The sequence below is a fragment of the Leuresthes tenuis genome, unplaced genomic scaffold (genome assembly GCF_036924035.1).
Source record: "Leuresthes tenuis unplaced genomic scaffold, fLeuTen1.0.hap1 SCAF_8, whole genome shotgun sequence".
Taxonomy (NCBI): domain Eukaryota; kingdom Metazoa; phylum Chordata; class Actinopteri; order Atheriniformes; family Atherinopsidae; genus Leuresthes; species Leuresthes tenuis.
In genome coordinates, this window is record NW_027325362.1 from 4649753 (window position 1) to 4676745 (window position 26993).

General features: G+C 40.2%; 2 protein-coding genes across 2 annotated transcripts in view; both read left to right on the plus strand.

Moving 5' to 3' along the window:
• Positions 1-26993, plus strand: part of LOC140312764 (cytochrome c) — a 299923-nt gene that overhangs the window by 98600 nt on the left and 174330 nt on the right. The window lies entirely within an intron of this gene.
• LOC140312760 (uncharacterized) overlaps positions 12327-26993 on the plus strand; it is a 73389-nt gene continuing 58722 nt past the window's right edge. Inside the window, exon 1 of the mRNA XM_072390560.1 lies at positions 12327-13391. Coding sequence (XP_072246661.1) covers positions 13281-13391 — 111 coding nt within the window. The 5' untranslated portion in view covers positions 12327-13280. The remainder of the gene's footprint in view (positions 13392-26993) is intronic.

The following is a 26993-nucleotide window of genomic DNA, read 5'->3' on the forward strand; positions in this document are numbered from 1 at the left end:
ATTTGAGTGTTTGTTAGCTTTCAGTGAAGAGCACAAAGAGAAATGTACTCCTTACGGTTCAATAGCTGCTCTCAGTTTACTTTGGCTTTGCTGTGGAGAGGTGTTTAAGGAACATTTTACAGAAATGGGAAGAGGGTCTACTGAAATGAGAATACTTCCTTAAAGAGAGACCCGAGAACAAGATGGACACAAATAGACAAACAAGGCACAATAAATAGAATCATTATGAAGTCATTATTAAAAACAGTTACAAAGTGAAAAATAAAGCTTTAAAATCATGAAGTTGTTACTTCTTCCATTTACCTAAAATCTTCAGTTAGACAGTTAACCTCCTATTAGATCAGTTAATTTTAGAGACACTTATTTCCTTTTCAGCGCAGACGATCTTCTGATTAAAGAACCAGTTTTCCTTGATTTCTTTCCTTACAAAAAGATGCAGCATCAGTTTAACCGGGCGCCTCCCTGTCTCTCTTCATTCTACAACTTTTCGAACCTGATGAAGTGTCAGCAACGCTGTTTAAATAGTCAGCTTGCAATCAACTTGTTAGATAACGAGTGTTGCCTCACAATAAACAACAGATACTGCTGGGACGAGCTCCTGATGATTCAATCACAAAGGCGTCATATTCTGATTTTCACTGTTTCACATGAAAGTTTGAGTGTTTGTGGCGCAACCAACCAGCAAAGCTTACTGATCATTATTGGTGTTGATTAATGTACAGTGCTTTTAACAGTCAAATGCATAAGAAAGAGGGGTTTCTGTATGTTTTGCTGTCTGCATTTTATATACATTAGTAAATTTAGCATTTGCTGGGTTGCATTTTCAGTTTTATAAGAGATTAAAATAATTGTGATACAAAGAATGACAAGAAAAAAGTGAATTTTTATGGTTCTTAGTAATCTCGAGCTCTCTGTCCACCTCTGGGGTCTAGCTTGAAATATCATTAAATAGCTGGATGGATGGATTGTGCCCAGAAAATGAATCCTCATTACTTTAAGCAGCGCAGTGTTGATGACTGTGGCTTGCAGCTGCTTACAAAACCGCAGCACATAAAGCTCCAGTTTTAAAGAATCGAGTCAGGTTGCACATAAGAATGAGAGCACAATCTAATGTCAAAGCCCTCTTTTGTTATCTGAGCCTGCAACTGTGTTTAACTGGTTGGTTTTGGTTAATTTTGGCAAAAAGGTTTCTCAAAATGGTCAAAAGTGGTGGAAAATGGGACAGATGGAGACAGATAAAAGGAATGAAAACTGAAAGAAACTGAATCCAGCTGCCAAGGAACAAGATAAACAGCATAGATCCAGACAATGGACCGGTTCTCTACCTCCAGTCAGATTTATTTGTATTGTAAGATATATTTTGGATTGAGAGAGTTTAATAGTTACAAATCCAAGAATGTTTATGCACAGTTTTGCGGTGACTTAGTGTAAGATCTGCCACTCAGCAAGTCTGTGTTATACCAAAATATTCTTTCCTAATGCCCTTTTATTAGGCTCATTTGCAAAAATAAACCAATCATAGCACTTTCAAATGCATTCAGCTATGTGTTTATTCTGTGGAGTCACAGTCGGTGGGTGTTTTAAGTCAATATAGTCTTAATAAAGAATGGCTATAATCCGGGAACTTGTTAGAAATGTCTTTTTTTTGTTTATATCAACTATAAATAGCCTGAGATATGAGCTTCTACGTGAAAACAGGATCATTAAGGTTAATGTGCAGGCTTCCTGAATATTAAAGCTCATGGAATCCTTACAATATGGCACATAAATAAACCCAATTACCCAAAATTTACCACAGCGTGACATCAGCTTCACATTATTTATAGAAGGTTAAACTTGTACTGACTGATTCCAGTTTGCAGCTGATTGTGTATTAGTATAAAAAGACCCAAGAACACAAACACACATTACTGTTCAGCTAAAAGGACACCGTGGAAACTGTTGGAAACATAACGTCAACTATTATAGAAACTGCTGTGAAATTTTGTTCGCTTACAGCCATCAATAGATGATTTTAGTTATCTTTGTCTCATCTTCCAGCATCACAGGCTTTTTACGTGCATCTATGTTAAGGAGCTGCACAAAAATCAGTCCAAAAAGTCCTTTTTTGTTTTGTTTGCAAGGAATTTTTCAGACTTTTACTTTAGTGCTCCAATGAGGTTTTAATGAGGAGTGAACCTGTGGATTGATCAGCATGAAATCTGGTTTAAAATGAGCCTCTGAGTCTGAGCGTGCTGGCGTGCTGATTCAGCTTGTTCAGCTCACTGCTGTGCATGAATGCGTCCTCATAGACCTGCAAGAGTGACAACGGGTCCAATGCACACGATGCATACTAATTACAGGTGCTGTTCACAGTGAAGTGTATATAAAACAGACAGTAAATACTCTCCATTTTGAGTGTGTTTTTGATGAATCGTACTATTCTCTTGCAGTGAAATGATCTGAAGAAATGGAAAAGCTTCTACAAGCTGAACATATTACACTGTTGTTGGTGATGGACGATCTTCAGAAACATCCTGGAAAACAAAAATGAAATATTGGATCCTGGTGGTGGAAATGTTTTGCTAAAGTTTAAGTGGCAGCGTCATTTAAAATTTCACAGAAATCATTTTCTGTTTGTACATACATTTTGTTTCTTTCAATCCAAAAAAGCAGCAGACTTTTTAAATGAATATGTAGTTCCTGCAGTCCTGTTTAACTGTGTGTGACATGGATTTAGGGCATAGCATAGTCCTGTTAGCTGCTGTTCAAGGGCAGACTACACGAGCACTCTTGTTATTCCTCCAGTGTTGTGGATCCTGATTTGTTACCTCATCAAAACAGACATTTGCGCTGGATTTTTAGTCTCATTAGAGAGCCAATTCATTCCCTTTTAGATGTGGCAGCTTTGTAGTTTGTGTCAGTTGCAGGCTGTCATCGCTAAGGGAGGGGGAGGGGTGAGGCTGGTTCTGTGCCAGAGAGTTGTAGGAGAAGATAAGTTCTGCCAAATTGGTTGCAATTCCTACCGGTCCTATAAAGGTCATAGATTATTTAACACCCCTTTAAAGCTGCGGACTGATTGCAAAGAGCAAGCTTCTGTCACTGTTAATAACTAAATATTAAGGGCCCGCGGCTTTGTTGTTCCCAATAAACGCGCACTACTGTCTAATAAATACACAACTCTATTTTTTATGGTCTTTAGATGAAAAGCAAGCAAATAAAATATTGAATCACTCTCTGACTAATGGCAACAGTGCCAATAATCTGTCTGTGACAGCACTTGAGTGTAGGGCAGTTTGGCCTTTTCTTTGCTGTTGTTCAATGGTGTATCACTGAGGAGTATCTGCTCCGAAGCCAATTGGGTCTCCCCTGACATTTTTGTGACATTTTACCGTCTGGATGTGACGGCCCTCTGTATGGCACAAGCTTTCCCATCTGCAGGGTCCCACGGGGTTCAGCCACCATCTCAGTCTGTGCAGGCGTTAGTTCATTGGCTTGTCTATCAGAAATAGAACAGGCCATGAACAGGTAAAGAAATTTAAAGAACCGGTACTTAGTGAATAATGTTAACCATCGCTGCATGTGTTCCATCTGCATTTAGATATGTGCACGTTATTATATAAATCAATGCAGAACATGTTTAATATTTTACAGTTAATAATGTGACACTGTGCAGCATCCCCTCTTCTTTTAACAACAGCCTGAAAACATCTGGGAACTGAGGAGACCAGCCGCTGGACCTTTGGGGGGAAGAATAGTGTCATATTCCTGTCTTATATGGGATTCTAGCTGCTTAACAGTTCTGGATCTATTTTGTTTTTTATCATGCTTTAAATGTTTCCAGTTGGTGAAACACCTGGACTGCAGGCAGGTCAGTCCAACACCTGGACTTTCAACGTTGATGGAGCCTTTCCAGATGTGCAGGTTTCCAGTTCCCTAGATACTAATGCACCCCCATACCATCAGAGATGCAGGCTTTTAAACTGAGTGCTGATAACAAGCTGGATGGTGTAAAGCATTAATTCCCAAAGTCGGGGTCGTGGGGAATTTCATGTGGGTCGCCACCATCTAAAAATGATGAGATAAATATATTATGTCCAACTGGCGACCTGTCCAGGGTGAACCCCGCCTCTCGCCCAATGGCCGCTGGGATAGGCTCCAGCCCCCCACGACCCGACCGATAGATTAAGCGGGTATAAAAAATAGATGGATGGATATTATGTCCAAAGTTGCCAGCATATTCTGGTTATATAACCTGTAAGTTTTTCCATGTAGTGACAGAAAACAACAAACTATCAAAGTTATATTAACAAATTGACATACATTTTCCATCTCTGTTTTCTCAAAGATGGTAATTATAAATAAGATCATATAATTTTTGCTGCTGAAAGAAAGAATAAAAAAGAAGATTCATGTAGGTATCACAAGGATGATTAATGCTGGACGCATCTTTCAGCAGGTTGTGACTGACGTTCATGTTTTCCTGAGAGAAAAGTGATGGCCTCTTACAGCCTGCCAACATATTTCCACACTGTCCCGTCATTAAGTGGCAGCTGTGAGCGGAGCTGTGGCTCCATCATGATGGAGTTTCAGTGCATGGGGCCAGATTGGAATGAGGCCACTTCAGTATATTCTTTCAAGAGGTTCTGATGATGAATATTGTTCACATCTCAATTACTTTTCTTTTTTTCAGTTATGAGGACAGCAAATGAGGACAAACATTTTGTCTATTCAATAAACTATCAAAAGATGCATTTAGAGCAACAGCAGCCACAGCTCCAATTATCTGGGACTTTTTTCAAAGAGCTAAAAGACTGTTTCATCCTTGGGCATTTCCATAGAGCTCTGAGGAAATAACGTCTCTCTTCACTGGAGTGTCAGGGTTTCACAGCAGCCTACAGAGCAGTCAAACGTGGAAGTGCGCCTCAACTTATAACTATTAAGGTTGCTTAGGTTGTGTTCTATCGGCTGTGGGTGATTTTATTTGGGCCATAAAATGTCACAGCTATCAAACAATCAGATATTTTATTGCTTTGATTCACGTCTTTCAAGCTGATCAAAGGAGGGAAAATTACAGAATTTCTACTACAAACACGTACAGCTCTATGGTTAACAGATTGATTTGGGGAGTAAACATGAGATGACTGAGATAGAAAGATGCTCATCCAACAGAAGGATTCAGAGCTGCGGGCCCCACCTGGGTTCTGGGTAATCTGTAAGAAATGCTTCTACCAAGACCATTTTGGAATGTAAAATAACTAATCAAAACTAGGGCTGCACAATTATTCGTATTTTGATCTTGATCACGATTTTGGTGGCCACAATTAAATGAACCTGATCGTCAACGATATTTACATTCAAAATGCGAGCTCTGCTGCCTGCATCTAACCACATGTTCTCAACCAGCAGTCTACCAACCACCAGGGGGCGACAGCATGGTTAAGGCTTCATTAAGCTACCTAAATAACAAGCGCGCAGTGTGACAGCCTGCAGCGGCAGGTCGTCAGACAGTCTATGACTAAGACTGATGAGAGCAAGTCATGTCGAAAGCCGAGAAGAATATAGTAGCATCTGGGGATGGCAACGGGGCGACAGCCATTGTCTGGACTTGTTTCGGATTCAGGACAAGTGACGTTAAACAAGAATAAGTTATTTGCAAAGAGTGTAACAAAGTAGTGTCTGCCCCGCAGAGTAACACCACTAATATGTTCAATCACCTGAAAATACATCACAAACCTAAATATGAGGAATGCGTAAAGGCCAAAGCTAATGTTAATTCACAAAATCCCCATCCGTGTCCAGCGCCGACCCAGACAACCATTACAGCACCGGCACCGGGCAGAACCCGATCCATCTACCTCCCAAAGACACGCAGAAATAACAGACACGATATCTTTTTATTTGGCGTGTCCAATCAATACAGTTAGTACTTTAAAATGTTAAATTATTGGGTTTTTGTTTTTATTTTACATTATTTATCATTTATTCTAATTTAAAGTTCAATTTTTCACAAAAAAATTGATGGCACATTGTTTATAAATGGTGCAATAAAAATACATGTTTTTCCAGACATGATGAATGATCGCGATTAATAATCGTGATTACAATATTGATCAAAATAATCGTGACTATGATTTTGGTCACAATCGTGCAGCCCTAATCAAAACTCTGTTTAGCCCCTGGTTTGTGCAGTGGAAATGGAGGGTGTTGAGGAAAAGCTCAAAAAAGCTTCAGAGTCTTAGAATCTATACTCAGAACCATTGGAGCTGTTATGAAGGCTGTTATCGTGGCTTATTAACTCATTCGGGCCCATTGTTTCAGCTTGTGCTATCAAATTTATTAGAGTTGGTCTTGTTCACTAAAATCTTTTACTGTTTAACGTCTGTTTACTGTTTAACTTAAACTTAATAAATACATTTGAGACCACATGGTTAGGGTTAGGGTTTCAGGCACATGAACAACAGTTTGAAGCTGCTACGTTTACTGGACATACATTATTTCATCATAGTTAATACTGAATGTCCATGTTTAAGATTAGGAATCAGTTGTAGCTACAGCTTAAACAAACCAAGAAGAAGAGGACACCAAACTGCAGAGAAGACAAATGCTTTGTTTATTGGCCCAAATTCTTTTCTTGGGTTCCTGTTTGTGCTCTGAGCCTGTAGAAAGTGCCTTCTGAGCTCATTATGTGATGCACTGTGGCCCAGAAGGCATCAATGAAAGGGGAGTTGCTGAATCCCTAACACACTCAAAATGTCTCTTTATTTCACTCGGTTGATCACAATTTGTTATCTTCAGTCCACTAATACTTAGAGTGTGAATAAATCTCAGACGTGCCAGCGCTCAGTCTGCTCTTTGGGTTCAAAATGTGCAAATATTTACCAAAAATAAGCTTTCAAAGGACAGACTTTATGGGGCTTTTTTTCCTTTCATTTGGCATCCATGTTCAGGCACTGCACACCCCCTGAAACAAAATGCTTCTGCTATCATCCACACTGACATGCTAACTACATCTGTTCCACGAACAGATTCATATTTTACCTTCTGTACTTAAACGTGCACTTAGTGGAAATGAATAGCCCTACATTAGCATGAGCTTGCCTTTTTCCATGCGGTTGGATAAATTAAACAGCATTAAATGAGGCAGGCATTGTTATATTTTGTATTCATTCTTATTTCTCAACTTAAAGTCCACCAGCAAACCCCATTATCTTGCCTCTGAATCGGAAAAACAAGCAGAAAATATATACACATAAAACACAATGGGATGCATCGTAAAAGTAAAAGCTTTTAGATTTATGTTGGAGGTGATGGGAAGGTTTTAGGCTTTTAACAATGTTTGATTCATCAGATAAGCTTCTTACTGTGTACTTTATTTCTTCAAAGCTCAATATTCAGTCACTAAACCAGAGAGAGCCTCTGGGGGTTCTGACTATTTCCTGCTGAGATAAATCCTCAACCACGATGCAAATTTGGTAATTCAAAGTGATTCAGAAAGAAACAAGAAAGGTTTGTTTTGTTTCTTGCTGAATTAAAAATAACTGGGAGACGGGTTTTAGTTCCACATGCAGGTCGTGTTTTACATGAGGATTTACAACGGCGACCAAAATAACGTGTACGGCTTATCTCACTCGTGCTTAATTCATTCATAAATATTTTATGGCTAAAATCTGTCAAGGATGTAAGTGTCAACGTGGAGATGAAGGACCCAAATGCAGATTATGGGACAGGAGCCAGGAGGAAACTTAAGTCCATTTATTTAGGAACAAAAAGCACAGCAAAGCTGCAACACCGTAAACATAAAACTAAGAAAATAGCTAAACCAGACTGAAATACTTGCAGGAGCATGAACAAGGACTGACAAGGAAAACCATGGATTGCTACGACCAAAACCTGACATGAAACAACGTAAGTGATGGTGAGGATCTGACAATGAGCGTGAAGAAACCGAGAGACTAAATACTGTGGAGGGTGATTGGGGGCAGCTGATGAGAATGAACGCAGGTGAAGGGAATGAAGCTGATGGCAGGGCAGAAGAAAGACTGAGGCAAAAACACAGAACATGACAAAAAATGCAAAACACAAGACTCTGAACATGACAGAAACACAAAAGTGACAAAACCGAAGATGCAGACAAAATCAAACTTCTTCTGATGGGATAACTCCACAGTTGATGGTGCACTTGGACACAGAGTTTCAGATTTGTTTAGAGCTGCAGTGGAGTTTATGCAGCGAAGCGCTGCAGGTTGTCGTTTTTGCAAAAGATCCTTTGATGCACTTTTTACTTAATGAGGTCCAGCTGACATGTACAATCACCACAAGGCACTTTCGCATGAAAGATCTGTAGAAAACACACACACACACACACACACACACACTGCTATGAACCAAACTTAAAGAGGCTCTTCATGTTACATAATCTGCTTTCATTTGGAGATATTTTCTCAATTTTTTGGATTCTTTGCAGCATTTGAAAATACACGAGTTTCGACCTTCTTTGAACTTGAATTAACTTGAAAGTTTTTTGTTCACTTTTGAGTAATTTTGCTTTGTGAATAGGGTTGCCAGCTTCGGGGTACTCTGAACACTCTGCCGAGGCATTATCTGTTCCATTGGGGTTGCTGGGTACCTGACTCCTCTACCTGTAGGTGGAACGAGCTCATCGCCATTATCAGTTACCTGCAGCGAGTCTTCAGCGAGGACAGAGCCTTCAGGGCTTCTTAATAGTCCTAATTCTGTCCCCTCTTATTTTGCCGTATGTTTCCTACCAAAACTTAATTTGGGTTGTCTCTCCACTTGGACCTCAGCTGCCTGCAGGTCGTACATCAGAAATTGTTAAAATGACTCACTCTGAAAGTCAGTGACAAACCTTCATGAATTGCTGTTAAGGTTTGAGAGTTTGCTTCACTTCTCATCATCGTTCTCATGGTAAAGGTGAAAGAAATGTTGTCCAGTGCCTTGTTTTATGAGGTCAAAAAGACCTCATTTTTATTACAGTGAGATAAACACATGTGGTCCTTTAATTCTTTCTACACAGGGTATAAATCCATAATTCATCTGCACTGCATTCATGAGTTGGTTTTCCCTGAGGTTGTGTTAAAATAAGAAAAGTGGAGAATCTTAAAATAAAGTACTCAGAAGCTCAGAAGCTCATCATTAAGACACACTCTTTCACAGCAAACTATGCAAGAAATGAAAGTTTAATCAAGTTATAATGGGATGAAAGTAAGATTTTTCTGACTGATAAAAGGGAACAGAATAAACATTTCCTGATCCAAAATACCTAATGCATGATCAGAGTTATAGAATTATTGGTTGGATTGATAAGAGTAAGAGGGAAAACTAATGTGGAAAGAGCTAAAAGGGACGATTAAATGAAGGGTTTAGCTATCTGGGGCTTAGATGTTGTTTGTAATGTATTGCACTCCTCTTCTGATCTATTTTATGGACAAACTTGTTCACATTTGGTCATTTTGTTTTGTGAACAGGTTTGCTGGCTTCAGTGTGTTAAAGCTCAGCTGAAGCAACAGCTTGATAACTACATTGAGTCAATATCCTCTCCTGATCTGTTTTATGGAGAAATTTGCTCAGTTTTTTGTGCTATTTCCTGCATAAATGAATAAATGAGTATTTTATAAATGCATAAATCAACATAGACACGTGGACAACTGCTCCATCTCAGTGGTTTTGTGGATCAATGATCTCTGAAGATCCTCTTAACTATGTTTGATTAAAAAAATTGTAATATGAGAGCTAGATAATTAATCACAAACAATCCACATCCATATTATTCTTATTTTTACATCCTTTTATATCTTCAAACTTTTCGCTCCGGTTGGCTCAGCTTCTTTGTGGCATCAATCAAAGATGAAGTCTCTCTCTGCTGGTCATAAATACTGATTGTAAGATTTTCTCATTTGGGTTTTAAAGCTCTACATGTTGTCCTAAATATCTTTACTCCACCTTTAGGACCTTCATACCTGCAACTAAATCACATAACTCATGTATTAAGATTATGGTAAAAAACTATAAATTCCTCCATGTTTGATAAAACAAGATTCAGTCACATGTCAGGACATAATAAAAATTCATCTCGTCAGATGAACAACAACAAATGGCTCATTAAAGAGTTTCATAATTCATCTAATAAAAACTAAGCTAAGATGCAGAAGCAGTGTTTAAAAAGTTTAAAAAGTCCACATTCAATGCTTCCACAGGAATGAAATGGGTAAGTAGCAGCCAGGTGCGGCTGATCAAATTAACTTGATTAATTGATCATCATTAAGCATGAGGTCCTCTATAAAAGCAGAAGTTCTGTCAGTTTGCTGCTCTGCAGCATTCAGCTGTGTGTTAACACGGTGCCAAGGAGGAAAGACATCAGCAATGATCTTAGAGAAGCAATTGTTGCTGCCCATCAATCTGGAAAGGGTTATAAGGCCATTTCCAAACTATCTGGAGTCCATCTTTCTATAGAGAGAAAGATTATTCACAAGTGGAAAACATTCAGGACAGCTGTCAATCTTCCCAGGAGTGGACGTCCCAGCAAGTTCACCCCAAGGTGAAAAAGCCAGGAGCTACATCTCAGACTCTACAGGCCTCAGTTAGCATGTTAAAGGTTAAAGTTCATGACCGCACAGTTAGAAAAAGACTGAACAAGGATGGCTTGTTTGGAAGGGCTGCAGGAGAAAGCCTCTTCTCTCTAAAAAGAACATGGCAGCACAGCTTAGGTTTGCAAAGCTGCATCTGAACAAAGCACAAGACTTCTGGAACAATGTCCTTTGGACAGACCAGAGCAAAGTGGAGATGTTTGGTCCTAATGCACAGCAGCACGTTTGGAGGAAACCAAACACAGCATATCAGCACAAACACCTCATACCAGCTGTCAAGCACGGTGGTGGAGGGCTGATGATCTGGGCTGGTTCTGCAGCCACAGGACCTGGGCACCTTGCAGTCATTGAGTCCACCATCAACTCCTCTGGATACCAAAGTATTCTATGCTTGTTGTGTTGGTCATTCATTGTATTGTGATGTTATGTTATTTTTGTCAGTGACAGAAATCCTGTGACTGGCTGTCCAATGTAGTAAATTAACCGTGTTGTTCATGAGACATTAACTTAAGTTCACTAAGTTATTTTTCGAGGCACAAAACAGTATAAGGTATGAGTTGAACTTCAAAAAAGTTTGTTTTTAGTCTAAACACATCAAATCACACCAAACAGATCTAGAACCATATTGCATACTAACAACTTAAATTACGATAGCCGGACTTTATGCTAACTACTGCACAGTTAGATCTGTTATGCAGGTGTTGATTGTACAACTGGGAGGTGGATATGAAGCATGTGGTGTGTGCAAATGCTATTTTTTCATGTGAGAAGTGTCATTTTGTTCATTTTTCTGTATCTATGTGCATGTAAGTGTTTCTGCATCAGTAACAGAAGGAAGCTATAAAAGATGCAGAGTATAGGCACTAAACAAATACATGGTAACTAATACATATCATTTTGAGCAGGCAAGTCGCCAGCTCTAGGGCATAAAAGTAATTTGGAAGTTTGGTCAGCTTCATTCTATAAGGAAATCAGCAAGTAGATTAGTCAGAAATGAACTTTAACCATATATGGAAACTTGTAATTAATTTACAACCCTCTAGAACCGTTAAAATCATGTTTGTCTAGTGTTAGATACGGATAAATTAACGTGATGAATACGTCAGCCCAAGCACTTGAATGAAGCGCCATTCACAGCTCTAACTGTGTCTCCTTGTATCCTGTGAAGAGAATATAATTTTAAAGAATAATGCTGTCAGAGAGATGCTGGTTCCTGCTTTGATTCTTTATTCAACAGAGCACAAATAAATTGGGGATGTTATTGCATATCTGCCTACTTTATTGACTATATTACCCGCTTTTTTCTTAACAGAAATCAATCAAAGAGTCTTTTTTAAGTCAAGAAATTCCACAACAACCCTTTTTTTAAATGAATTTTTCTCCTAATTCTATATCTTATAATAACCCTAGGAAATCAGGAAAACCAGGATTTAGTCAGAGCCACACAGCTAAATCCCCTATAACAAGACAATAAATCACTCAAAGCTCCACGGTCCAATTTAATAACTTAACGTATTTACATGCCGACTTTAGGTTAATGTCGAGGCAACATGGGTGGATTTAAAGAATCCTTCCTGCCTCCCCTCTCGGTATGTTTCTGGCTTTACCAGTAGGTGGAGCTTGTCTCCTTTGGCTTGAGAGAAAGAGAGAAGGAGATGATTAAAGGGAGAAGAAAGACGGCAAGAGGAGAGGCAGGGAGGGATGGAGGGAGAGAGGGATGAGAGGAGGGAGGGAGGAGAGAGCAAGCGTCAGCACTCCATGTGTTAAAAGGGCAGATGGTAACCGCGGGTAACTGAGGAGCAAACCACTCTGCTGGCCACAGAGCAAGAGATCTGGGAGGAGAGCGAACACATGCAGCGCAGCAGAGGAGAGGAGAGGAGCATCTGAGAGGAAGCTGCACGCCTTCTCTGACAGGGAGAAAGACAGAAAGGAAAGACTGAGTACTTCTTCTGCTCACTGACAAGGAGGCACAGAGCAAAAAGAGACGAAGAGAGAAAGACAGGAGATGGGAAGGTAGTAAGAGAAGGGGAAAAAGTCTCCCTCTCTGCCACTTAGAGAGACACAGAGACAAAGAGGGGGGGAAACAAAAGGGACCGGAGAGATCGGGAGTAAGGAGAAGAAGGCAGCGGATGGGCGAGAGTTAGACAAACTGCAAGACTGATCAACGAGCGGCTGAGATTTCAGGAAGAAATTTAGACTCAGCAAGAAAAGAAACAGTGAGGGGAGTCAAATGACAGGGAAAGATTGATGAATAAGAGATGGGTGCAAAACATCTGGAGAGACAACGACTTAAAGAGAGAAATTTAACGACTGACAGGGACATCTAGCCAATTTCAAAAAGGAAAAGAGTAAAGAAATTTGAGATAGACAGGAGGGCAAGAGTGGGAAGAAAGGAGGAGCAGAGCGTGAAATATTAAAGAGGAGAGAGAAGCTGATGGGAAAATGAGCAGAGAGTAACTTGCAAAAACTTGGAGAAGAGAGAGAATAAATTAGAGCAGAGGAGGGAAACCTCGCTTCTTTTCCTTTTTCTTCTTTGTTTGTTATCGACTCCTCCTTGAGGAGGAGCCCGAGGAGGAGAAGAGGTGCAGCAGAAGAAGGAGGATAAGGGGCAGTTTTCAAGACTTTCTTTTCAAGGTCCAGACAGAAATAGATAAAAAGGCAGATATTTAACCACATGAAGCCCAACTCCATCCAATGGCGTGCTACTACATTGTGATCAGTTCCACCCACCTGCATGACGGACAGCTGAGGAGCATCAAGGGGGTGTTCAGAGGACCAATAGGAACAAACGGCCAGAGAAACACGGTAAGGCCCGATGTTTGCTTTTCTTGTTGCTGTAAAAGAGCCAATTTGGGGCTTAAATGTGTCTGATTTTAAGACTGCAGGAGTCCAATCACGCTTGAGTCCAGGTCTTTGAACTCCAGCCTTCATCTGGATTATCTTCAGCTTTGTATCCACCTACATTTGACAGGAATAAATCCAGCCTAATCCAGATTGCATGTGTAACTAATAATGTTTTGTTTTTTAGTATTCTCCTGCCAGGAAATCATTACCACTAAATTATCATTACTCACACCCCTCCCACTCACTTGATTGTCAGGTCCTTAATCATTGTTTGAGTGGGTTAATTAATTGCCACTTCCATTAGGTTAATTGAGAGGCAGGAAGATGCAGATGGGGATGGTGAGGCAGGTGGGGGTCCCCACAGCTTCTTTTGCTCCCTGTCTGTACTTCAGCATATTCTCCAGCTGGTTTATTCTGCTTTTTCAAATATATGTAAAAGTCAGAAAGGTGCTCTCTCTCTTCTTATATATTCTTCTTTAATTTGACAAGTATTTGCCAGATGTTTGGGTGTAAATTTCAGCCATATATTTGAATTACAAGCTTCCTCGTCAGTTAATTCTAACTAAAAGCTGGAAATAAGAATAAAAAAGTGAAGATGTTAGGTTGGATCATCTTCTTAAACCGAACTGGAACTAATTTATCATGAAGAAAATTAGTGACGAGGAGTACCTGTGGAGGGATGAGGCCATGTGGGATGGTTTGAACCCACCACATGAGTCACCTGCTTTACTTTTTTCTTATTATCTAAACTTAACCTTGTACTTCACTGGTACTGAACATTGCAGGCAAACATAATTACAGTGAGTCCTTGCAGAGATGCACCAAAAATTTTCCAGCAGGCTTCAAAGACACGCTTCACATGAGACTACAGGAGGTTGTGTAAGGGCAGCGCAAAAGCAAGCTCATTAGAAATAAACCACTTACTGCTTCGAATTACTCTCACTTATTTTCATTATAGTCTTTTAGTTTGTATTAACCAATATTACAAACTTTAAATTATTTAGGTCGAGGCTTATTTTATGCTTCAACAAAAACAGCCATCATTCAAGTCATGTCCTAATAACTACAAATCAATTACTGACGAGTGAAGTGATCAAACGGTTCCTCCGTGAAGTCTTTCAGGCTGATCAGTTTGTCTTGTGTCAGCACTCTCACCGGCTATCTGAAATCATAAAATACGATGACACATCACGGTGAAATGATGGGGCTATAAGTCTTCGGGGGAGACTGTCCTACAGTAAATCAACAACACATCTGACTTAAGCCTGCAATTAACTTGACGGCAGCATCCGAGCGCTCTGCAGCAGCAGCAGCGCTGTGTGTTGTGCTGCTGCGTGTTCTCTGAGAATAAGAAAAAGAAAAGGTTTTCAACTGAAGTAGGTGACATGAAATGTGGCCACTGCACAACACTGGTAGTCAGGGCTCTAAAGAGAGCCGTTTTTAAATCCCAGATGTGGAAAATGTCACCAGATCACCTGTAATCTTGTTGTGTGTCTGCTGGATGAGTGCAACATCTGCATTTTTAAGTGTTTGTACAGCCCTTAATCATGGTAAAACCACAGCATTAAACCACATGAGCGCGCTCAGATTTCAGAAAAGTCGGTATGCTGCATTTATCCAAACTCCACACGTGCATAATTTCATTGTTTCTGAACCTCTCAGATAAGCAGTATTTGTGCACAACGTTGTGCCACTCCAGCCAGCTACAATAATTCATGTTAGTGTGGAAGACTTTGGAGACTTTCTCTTAGTTCGACACCGCAGCTCAAGCCTCTGTGTTATCATCTCATTCTCATGTTATTCTCACCGGCTGTTTGTTCAGGCAGCGAAACAACTCGCCTGAGGTTTGGCTTAAAGCACAACCCGGCACGACCCTGCTCATTCCTGCCAAAGTGTGGGATTTGTGACGGGTCAGGAGTGAGATCGGGCTCTTTTGGCTCAGGAAGGTTCAGATTATACATAAACAGGGTTTGCAGAAATGTAAAATGCCAGCATTTATTTCTGGTGACTGGGCTGGTTTTACCTGGGGGGGGGGGGACAAAACAAAATCCACAATAGAAACCTGGACAAATAAAGCAAGTAAAAAAAACTCATGTTGATCTTTTTGGGTAAAGTTATTCGCTGAATCTGCTCAAGCTTGTTTTGAACTTGGCACCATAACTGCTCGGCGTCCTCAAAAGTCGTCACAAATCACTGAAACAACAACAAGGACAAAAAAGGAGCCCCTGATGTGGCTCCACTCAGGGATTGGGTTTTTCTGAGGTACAGAAACGGCACAGAGAGGAATAATACACAATCATTGGTTGGATTCTTGAAGTTTGGGTGAATTTTGATGACATTGTCTCAAAAACAACCACTTGGTTAACTTTAGAGAGCGATTGTGGTCATTGCAAAAACAAACTGATGTTGACGTCTGCTCGTCTTAAGCAGCAGAACTTAAAACACAGCCGTGATCTTTCAGTGCTGACTACTACAAGTGATTGTAAGAGGGAATTAAAGTAAAGACCAGTCCAGGGAGAGATCTGCTTCTTGGCATATATATTAAAGGTGAGGAGAAGAAATGTGACTCCTGATCAAATCCAGGGAGCATTTACATGTTGCCGCCTTGTTGCTATAATTATCCTGCATTCCGGAAGCAGCTGGTCTTGTTCAGAGTTGTTCGTCATTTGAACCTCATCGCCCCGTCATATGGATGACTAAAACTAGATAAAACCTCTAATGATCAATGAACTTCAGCTGGCTATTGTGATTTCTGTTTAGCTGTGTGGTGAAAACAGCATAATTTCTGTTGATTAGTACTGCAGACCCATCCATGCACCCCAGCCTCCTCCCTCTGCAGAGTTAACGTAAGACAGCGTTTCCTCGTTTGCTCTCAACAGACACGAGGCTAATGGCTGCAGTCAAAAGAGGCCTTTATCACTCATGCTTTGTTTGTTGGGGTCTTGGAGGAAATGACTGATTATTGCTCATTAGGACAATCATCTTTTATTCTTCAAACAAACTTAAACGTTCAACCCATAATTCTCCTTAAATTCTCACTTCTAACACAAGAAACAGTAATGGGGCCAAAATGCACCTTTAACAAGTTAGAGCTTTCAGATGAAAATGATTACAAAACGCAGAAAACATAAGGTAAAGATTCCTCCTCTACCTCAGAGCCATAAATAAGATGTTCTGTAATTACCCACACAAGAAAACTGTGGCATTTCAAAGGCACGTATTCAACTCTCGTTCGTCACCTAAACCAGGAATAGAAAGCTATATTGAGAGTTTTAATTGGCAAACAAGCACACATGACTATCACCAGTCACCTTGGATTCTCATATACTCGAGCTAATTTTAAACCCAAGTTCCTTAGCGCGGGCAGGTCTGATGAAACTGCATGAAATGATGAGGTCTTAAATATTCAAATAACATGCTCTGTGCGCAGAAAATGAGAGATATGTTAGCGCCAGCACAAAAGGATTGCGTTAGAGAGACATGAGCAGAAACAGGCAGCAGAGTCTGAAGCCAAAATAGTTCTAAGATCAGTAGGAAGGACGAGTTTACTTTACTGCCAAATTTAGGAAAATATATTGTCATTGTCACTTCCCAAACCTTACCTCAAACAAACTATGTTTCTCTGTGTCAAGAATATTATCAGTGTTACTGCAAGATTTAACTCCGAAACTAAATATTTAGTCTAATTCACAGTTTTACTGACATTTCTAAGCTTGACTTCTCTGATCTGTCACAGACGACATCAAGTCAGCGCTTCTGTTTAGGTATTTGTCGCAGTATCATTGTCTGGAGGTACAGTTTTTGTGCGGATTCACTGAAACTCGGCATTGTTTGTGCCGCACCTCGTGATCCAAATACCTCAGAGAGCAGTGAGAAGAAAAAAAATCCTCCCACATAAACGAGTAGAAATCGAGGAGCAAGTTAGGTTAGGTTTGATCGGATTAGTTTTAAAATCAAACATTGATAGGTTGGGATAAATATGACAGTTGAAAGGGCAGTGTGATGTTTTTATTTTCTGGGCGTGGTATTGTAGGCGATATCGGGACAGCGAGGGGGAGCAGCCGAATAAAGCAGTCTGAGTGAAGTTGCCGTAATCAAGGCAGCTCTGGATGGCTTTACCCATTCAGTGTTGGCAGTGTTTCCTCACTGCAACTGCTGGTGTAACTAGGCCAAGTTTCATCCTGCTAAGTGATCTCCTTTCTTGCATAAATACACATAAAACAAACACATTCCAGGCAGAAGAATAGGATTGTTTCAGAGCAGCATGCTGTGCGAAAAGAAAGTTACAGCTGAAAGAAAAAGTTGTTTTTTTTAAAGCATCTCTGCAGAAATAAGATAGAAAATATCAGAATAACTCCACACAGGTCACAAAAAGAGACAAAGACATGAATGTTATTGATCTATTAAGAAAAATGTTTCAATATTGACATTTTGTGGATGCTGATCTCTGGTATTAGCAGTTAATATTACAGATGTTTTAACTTGATAGGGTGACTGTTTCATTTAAAGAACAAGTATCTGTCAAAGTCTGATCTTCACAACTTCTTAAAAATCAGATTTCTGAGGACCTCAGAAAAAGAGCCGATGCTCTTCAGGCTGTAAAAAAACCCCACAAAACCATCTGTAAAAGGTTTAACCTCCACTAATCCACGATCAGGTCAAAACCAGTGTTAGCAAGTCATCACAAAGCGGTAACTTAAGAACCCAGACTGACTTCCGAGCAGAGATGGCTCACGTCAACAACAGAGAACAAAGAAGGGCTTTCTAGTTTAGATGAGATTAAATGAGTGAACTTGTATTTATCTGTGCAGTACCTTGAGATGACTTTTGTTGTGAATTGGTGTTCTATAAATAGACAGAAGTGAACTGAAATCACGGCAGCTAGCAACAAGCATCTTAGTGGTGGTATCATGGTTCTGCCTCATCTGGGCCCAGATGAGGTGGAGCCTCTGAATTCTGAATCTGAGCAGCAAACTTTAATGTAAAAACAGCTTTAAAACTAAATGGTTCATGCAGGAAGACAACAATCCTAAGCACGCTTACGTTGTTCTACCAGTAAAAAAGAAGAACAGAACAGACAAGTTCAATTCTTGCTGTTATGAGATTCCATATGAATAACGTGCCATCATTTATGCACATTTTAGGCTTTTTGCATGACTTTTTAAGGTGCTAAACAGTCAGGGTAAAGTACAGGACAGGGTGTAATTACCAAAAACAAAGTGTGTGGTGACGCTAAGTGAGTTTTTGCATTATTAATATAATATTTTATGAGACTATGCTCAGCTGAGGGATCTGAAGTGCACAGTTAATGTCAGGAAACACATACATCCCTGAGTTGAAGCATCTCTGTACGAAGGAATTCTCAACTCAATTAAACTTGCTGATCTTTGCACAGGACTTTAAATCAAAGATATAAAATAAAAGACAATATAAGAATAGATAAGTGAAAACTTACAAAGACCTTTGAAAATAGTTGTGATATAATATAAAATCAAATAGGTTAAAAAAAAACAAAAGGAACATATAAAATCATTTAGTGCACAAAAGGGTAAAGTCACTACTTTCAATGAAGATTTGTCTTCTAAAGAAACTGTCTCAGCAGCATCTTGAACCCAAACAGGAAGCTGGTTCCACAGCAGAGAAACCAAAAGTTCTGCCAAGTTCTATAAATTCTTGGTACCACAAGCAGGCCATTATTCCCGGAATAAAGAGCTTTTGTTCAGAAATAAACAATAAGTTCTTTCAGATAAGGAGACTTGCAACTTAAGGTTTTTGTCGTTCATCAGACGGATTTTAAAATCTGCTCTAAATCTTACAGGGAGCTAATTTAGGGAGGCTAAAATAGATAGAAAATAGGAGAAATGGGATCACTCTTGGCGGTACCAGTCGGTACTTTGGCAGCACTTTTTTGGATCGACTGATGGATTTTAAGGGAGTTATTTTTGCATCCAGCTAAAATGGCTTTACAGTAGTCCAGCCTAGACGTGATGAATATATTGAGCAGTTTTGCAGCATAACTCTGAGACATGATGCAAACGAAAGGAAACTGCTCTAAAGAGTGAGTTCAAATCCCTGCAAGCTGACGTGCAGAACAGATCAACACCTAAAATGTTCTGTCATTTCTGCACCCAGAGGTCACACTAACCAGAGTTCATATGCTCTTACCCCTCACAGACACGTGCACATGTACATTTCTTCAACAAACAGATCCCCACGGACGTATTTGAACTGAACTGACCCTTTAAAAGTACTCTCACAACATACATCCTCAAATTTAAGCATCAACAAGTCTAATTCGAATCTCTGCTAAGTATTTTTTTTGCTCTGTTTAAGCTGCAGCTCAGAGCAAACATCTCACACAGCACGCTCCTATCACGTGTCTGTCCTCTTCAAAGGAAAACAAATCCCTCTAACACCTCGAATCAATGGGGTCTTAGAAAAATATTAATTGCTTACATGTGCCAGAGATTCTCAGGCACGGTGCCCGTGTTCCACCGTGTTACTATTCATGCCGTTAACATGGCTCAAATCAGAGTCACACTGGGTGGAGCAGCATTTGAAATCATATGCACACCAGTCCTGTGCCCCTTCACTGTTCAGTTTGTGTTTCTGTAGTTCAGACAGTGCACAGCGACATTAATTCATACCAGCCCACCAGCTGTCAGGGAATTTTTCACACCTTTCCCAGTTTCACTGAGTCCAGAGTTTAGTTGCTATAGAAACATTGATTCCAGTCAGTTAAAGAACGCAGAATTTCTACATCCTACCTGGCAAAAAAAAAAGAAGAAGAAAGTTGACATCAAACTCTGTCTGAGCTTTTAATTTTCTGTAATAACACAAAGCAGTGCTTTTGTTCTTCTTCTTTCAGCTCCAGAGCACGAATAGACTGCGCTCCGGTTTATTTGTTTGATCACAGGTCCGCATGAGTGTTTTCAATTAAAATCACAGGTGCAGCAATAATGTCTTTGAGCCGCCGGGTTATGGGGTAGTATTCTCATCTGGTGCTATCTGCTATTTGACATCAGGCCTAACAACACCCCTGACAACTCTGCGCTGGCAATACTTTAAACGTGTGTGTGTGTGAGATGAGCTTCGAGCTAACTCGCCAACAAAGTGGCTCCTCGCCCCATAAATTAGCGCTGATAAGGACACTCTGTGCATGCGTGCGCTTTGTGACTGTGCCACTGTCTGTTGTGAAAGTAACGGTGAGTTCATCTGGGTTTACACACTCGTGCACGTGTGCAAGCATGTTGCTGTGGCTTAGATGAGTGTGTGTGTGTATGTATTTGGTAATTGTGAGTACATGGTGTGCTTCATTGATGTGTGAAACATCAGCTATGACTGTGGAGCCATCTGCTCCGATGGGGGAGAGAGCGCAAGTGTGTGCGTACTTTGCTCTACATGCATGAGCGGGTTAGCGTTACAAAGCAGTGCGTGTGTGTGTATTCCGCCTTTAAATGTTGCGTATGAAAGCATCATGAAGTTTTCAAAACTGAGTGTGTCTACGTTATAAAGTTGGGTGTTTTCCTGTGTACCCGAGTTTAAAGTTGTGTGGATGAACTGATCTACATATGAATAAAATACACGCGCTCCACACAGGACTCACGTCCCGATGCACGTGTCAACAGCAAGCGATTAATACGAGGTGAGTTAGATTATTTAGCAGCTGTCTCTGTTGGCATTAGTGCTGCTCCTCAGACTCACTTCACAAATTTTATGTTTATGAGCAGCGACACACACACTTACCTTTCAATAAACATATAGCCGTCCTAGTTCCAAAACTGTAATGTTATACATGCGTCTGTGTAAAAGACATCTGTAAATGCCAGCTGCACGTTTTAGCTTCATTCCATCAACGTGCGCAGCACTAGCCTTCTAATGAGCCATCAAATTCCCTCTGGATGAGACACTGATTCTGTTTGCAGATGTTAAAATTAACGCGTCAGCGTTTTGTATGTTTGAAATATAGTTTGTCTTCCTAATGTTGGACTCTAACGCACTTAAACTGTCTTTGTGAAGTATACATGTAATATATAGTACTCTAAGCCTTGAGCCACCCCAGATTTTTAATATTTTGTTTCCAAGAAGCCACACTCTCAGTTTTTCTTTGGAGATTGGCTGCTTTTTCACTCATTTTCAGTCCAGTCCTGTATCTGGCCATTTTCAGAGGAACACTGACCTATGAATCATTAAAATGTACAATTTGAATTGTGTCTTTAGGTGCTTTGTTACGAGCAGCCTGTAACAATAATACACTACATATACGTTGTTTTGCTCCAACAAAGAGCTATTAGCTGAAAACTTGGCATATCTCAGCATGGTGTGCAGTGTGTCCTTAAAACATTTGAGGAAACTGGACAAGTGGAGGACAAAAGAAGAAGTGTCAGGCCTAAAAAACAGCCTCAAGGACAATGGATGGAACAGTGATAACCTGAGCCACTGCAAATTTCTACATAAATTTTCCACAAGCTCCTTTATCCTCCAACTCAGCCTGAATCCTCTGAGACGAGCTTTCTGTCATTTCTTTAAGGAGTCTTCAGGAATAGTTCTCCAGGCTTCTTGAAGGACATCCCAAAGCTCTTCTTTGGATGTGGGCTGCCTTTTGTTCCGTTCTCTGTCAGATGATCCCACACTGCTTCAATAATGTTGAGGTCCGGGCTCTGGGGAGGATTCATCCCTCCATAAGACCTGTTGCCACTGATTTTCAGTCCACTTCTTGTGTCATTTGGCACAGCTCAGCCTTTTCTCCCTGTTTCCCTTCCTTAAGAATGGCTTCTTGACAGCCACCCTTCCATGGAGACCATTTCTGATGAGGCTTGGGCCAACAGTAGATGGATCAGCTGAAGGTCCAGATGCATCTCTCAGGTCCTGTCAGGTCACAGCTGGATTTTTTTCCTTTTTTTCAAGGACATTGCTCCAAAGTAAAGATAATCAGCTTGTTTTGTGTGTGTGTGTGCAAGAAAACCTTGAAAAACACACATAAAGATGAAAACAGCTGGAATGTTAATGTAAGCAGGGGCTCCAACAAACTTTAGTTAGTTTAATTTTTATATTCAAAGTTTCAGTAGACACGAGACATCTTTAAGCTTGCAAATCAGACTGTTCCACTATAGTAAAACTTTGGAAAAACATGTTTTTCAAAATCCACAAACTTAAGCTCCACAAAATCTTTGCGGATTTAATCTCATCCCTAGAAAATCCTCGTGCTACGGCTCAAACTGGAGACACTGCATGTGTCCAACTCCCATTAGGCTCTGACAGCAAGCCAACAGCAAAGACTCCCTGCATATGTTGTTGGTGAATTCTCACAAAGTAACCACTGCAATCTCAAATGTGTGCAGGAGTACAGCAGCAGAAATCTATTTAAGAAAGAACGCAGGCAGAAAACATAAAGAGCTCGCTCCAGGAGGCGGAAGCAAAGTTGTGAGTTTGGAAACAGAGTGTGTCTGTCGGTGTTGGTCAGTCATGGTGTCGGTCAGTGTGTCTACCTGAACCACCTTTCTGCTGTAAAAACTTTTAGTGCTTTCACTTCAAACACATCCCAGACTGTACAAAGAGTGAGTCAACAAGAATAACTTCTGAGATCCCTGTGGATCATTCTCACCACCAGCCTGAAACCTCCCAGGTTTGTACTCACAACCACTCTGAGGAATTAAAAACACAAGCAGACTGGCCCTTTAAGACAACAACACCATCAGGGATGAATTTTTCATACGAAGATGTTCTTAATGAGTTGTGGGGTGATGAATGTTAAAATATATATTTATGTAGCACGGTCGCTACTCAATTACCATGGAAACTGAGGTAGTATGTTGGAGGTGAGTGGGCGTAGATGCGACTTGGATGAACCTTGCAAATGTGGTGGGAGGGATGCGGAGATGGGGAGGGGAGGGGGGGGGCAGAGCGAGATTAAATGGAAGCAGATGGAGAAAAGTAGGAAAGAAACGTTGAAATTAGAGGTAAAGTTTGGTTGCTATGAGAAGTTTGCAGGTTGTTTTTCCACCTCATTCTCTTTTATCTGCTAACCACCATTAATTTCCTTCCAAAAAAATATATCTGAACTATATTACTCCCCTTATTCTGTTTTCATTCATCGCCTTTCACTATTACATACGACAGTACTGCTCGCCTTCCTTACTGTTCCATTGTTTTTGGGTGCTACCTCAGATGAGATTCTACATGGTGACGTGGAAACACTGTAGACAGCTGACTGGTCAGAGAGAGTCACCTCTGGCTCCACACAAATCTCATTCATATGCACAAATTGATGTTATGTGCATAAATAATGAATACTCAAGCATGTTTATTGACCACAAGTATGGATTTACAAAGATTTGAGTTTTTCTGCTGACCAGAGTTGACCTTGTGGAGAAAAAAGCAACAAACCGGTTTCACGCAGTTACAGAAACTTAAACAACAGACACGATTTTCATTGTTTTTTCATGCATAAAAATCTCCAAAGCATCATTTAACTCAGTTTAACTCTGCAGCGTTTACCTAACAAGTGAAAAAGTCTGCATTTGGAAGTCAGAGGGGTTTGTATGAAGGTTGAATCCTGTGCTGACCGTTGTCATTTTGCTGTTTTTTTTACACTTTCACTCAGTTTTTCATTGTAATTTCACACATTAAAAACTATTTCTTCTTCTTGTAAAGAGTTCGGTAGTTAAGGTTAGGAAAATATCATAGGTTGCATTAAAACACACTGTAGTAAGGTATTATACACAAAACATGCTGGATGGAGGAATACAATGACTGAAATACTGTACCCTGAAAGTTGTGTTGGGTGGCATAGCTGTGGTGGACATTCACAGCAGATGTCATGTCTGTGAAGACACTGGTCAGTCGGGTGTGTTCGCTGTCTGCTTGGTCAGACCAGCAGCTCTCAAGGTCTGACTGTCCCAACAAGAGCTTAAAAAGAGAAAAAGCTCCATTTGATACGATTTCAGTTGAACTAAAATGTTAACAAGCATTTTAAAAGGCCGGTTTGGGTCTGACTTCCAGGATCATTCTGGCGTCTTGTTAACATGCGTTTTTAACCCGGAGAAGCCTTCAGGGTTAGACGTGAGGAGAAATTTGAGCTCTCAAGGTCAAGTGTTTTGTTGACTCGTCCAAGCACCCCGAGCTCCTCCGTACACAGATGTGGTCGCTCTATTAAAGCTCCTAAATACCTTCTTTGTTCTGGTCATTATTCCAGGTGAGTTTTTCTTCCCCTCACTTTTCATCTACACTCATTTCTTTTCTTCTGACTAAATAAGTCAAATAAGATTAAATAAATCTTCTTGAAAACAGCTACATTTCTACCCGTCTTTACTTATTTTCTGCAATTATCTGTGCTGTTCCTCCTGACTTCTTCATTATTTTACTCTCTGCCTTCTTCTTCATTTGTTACACCACTCATCTCCTCTCATCATCACTCCTCTGCTTTCTTTCTTTCATCATTTGTAGCTTCTTTTTCCTCTCACTTCTCTCCATTCTCCACAGACAGCTGTATCACCTCGTCTCCTCCGTCTTCATTCTCTTCTCAGCTTCCTTTCTTCACTTTTTTCCCTCATTGTCTTTCCCTCGTTCCTCTTGTCTGACTTACTTTGTTTGGCCATATTTCTCTGAGACTTCTCCTCCTTAATTCCAGTTTTCTCTTTTTTCATCTTGACTCATCCTCAGCAAATAATTTGCAGCCTTTGTTCCTCGTCCTCCCCTCTTTCTTTTCTTTCTCCTGTCGTCTTACCTCTTTGTCTTTTTCTCATCCTTTCATCTCTCTCGAAGGAGGAGTCCTGACACCATTTAAAGTGCTCTCCCATTTCAATCTTAACAAAACACCGGTACCTTTGCTTTTTACTAATCTTTTCCTCTCTCCTCTCTGTCATTTCTTTGCTTCTTTCTTTCTTCTGCCTTGTCATCACTCCTTTTTAACTTTTGCTTCCCCTTACTTACATAAATAAGATCACCCATCTTTCCAGCCTTCTTTTTGTCCTTTTATACACCTTCCTCTGTGCTTCTTCTCCTCTCCTCACATCCCCCTTTCAACTAAATACTTGTAGCCTTGCTTTGAATTAATCTGCTTTACCTCTACTCCTCCTTTGTCATTATTCACTCCAGCTCTATTCGCTCTTCTTTCATCTGTTTTGTCTCCTCCTTTCCTTTTCACTCTTGTTTAATATTTCTCTTTATTCATATCTATTCCCTCATCTCCTCCCCTCTAATTTCTGTTTTCTCTTCTCTTTTTATTATCTGCTGCTTATGTCTTCTCTACCGGTTTCTCTTCTCCTTTTTACGCCAATGAGACCTTTTTAAACCCTACTTTTTGTTCATCCTTTCCTCCTTCATCCTCTCATGCTATTCATATTCGGTTTAGTGAGCAGTAAAAACAACGATAAAATAATGATAAAAACAACAACTGTCCTGTGATTATAAACCCATCTCCATCTGGATCTCTTTCACCATCACATGGAGACACACACACACACTCTGAGCTGAATAGGAAGTCAGACAGAAGGCCAATAAGACACGCTTGACTGGAGGCGACTGCACCGAGTGTGTGTGATTCAGAAAGATAGTGTTCGACTATTCCCTCCTGTCATTGTGTGAGCTTCATGTCCTCACAGCTATAGGAAGATGAGATAAATCCTAAAACATTTCCGTTGATACCAAAGGGAGCATTTCAGTCTAAAGACACCTGGAGGTCGGAGAGCAACGTCGGGTCTTGACACAGCAAAACAAAGTTGATATAAACCGATAATCAGGTTGAAGGTACTGCAGTAATGTATAATTACCAAATAAACTAACTAAATATATTATCTTTAGCTTTTCTGAGGATTAAACACCCCTGTCCTTCGAAAGCAAACATTGTCAAATCAATGTTTTAATGACTGACTTTATACATTTGCAGTGTGGACATATTATGTGCGTCTATCTAATGAAGTTTAAAAAGCAGTGGTGCAAAAAAAGATGGCAAACTGAACACATCTGGTCATAAGAGCCCAATGGTCACATATGCACACGCATTTGTACATCTGCAGCTTTAAGGGCTCCAGCTGACACACTGTTACTGGAACAGAAAAACATCAATATGAACTTAAACCATAAAACCAAGTCTGAACATTCATGTTTTTCATTCAAATAAACCTGAACTGACGCATTTCTCACCATCACGCAACAACATAATCCCTTTTAAAATCAGTTTTTCACTGGTATTTCTATTTTTCACATCTTAAATAATTTAGACGCAGCTGCAGGTCAACAAACAAGCACAAAAAGGTGCTGCTGCATGGCCTTTAATTTTTCATGGACAGAGTCATCTATTAGTGTAGAATTTGTCTTTCCCTCATCCAAATAAAACTACCGTATTTTCCGGACCGTAAGGCGCACTTAAAATCCTTGAATTCTCTCAAAAATCGACAGAGTGCCTTAAAATGCGGTGCGCCTAATGTATGAGTTAATTCTGGTTGTGTTTTCTGACCTAGAACCGATTTTATGAGGTACACAGCGCTCATTAATATGTCAAAATGTTTTAGCACGGCCTTGGTAAGCTATGAAGCTGCACTGCTTGATGGATTGAGCATTACG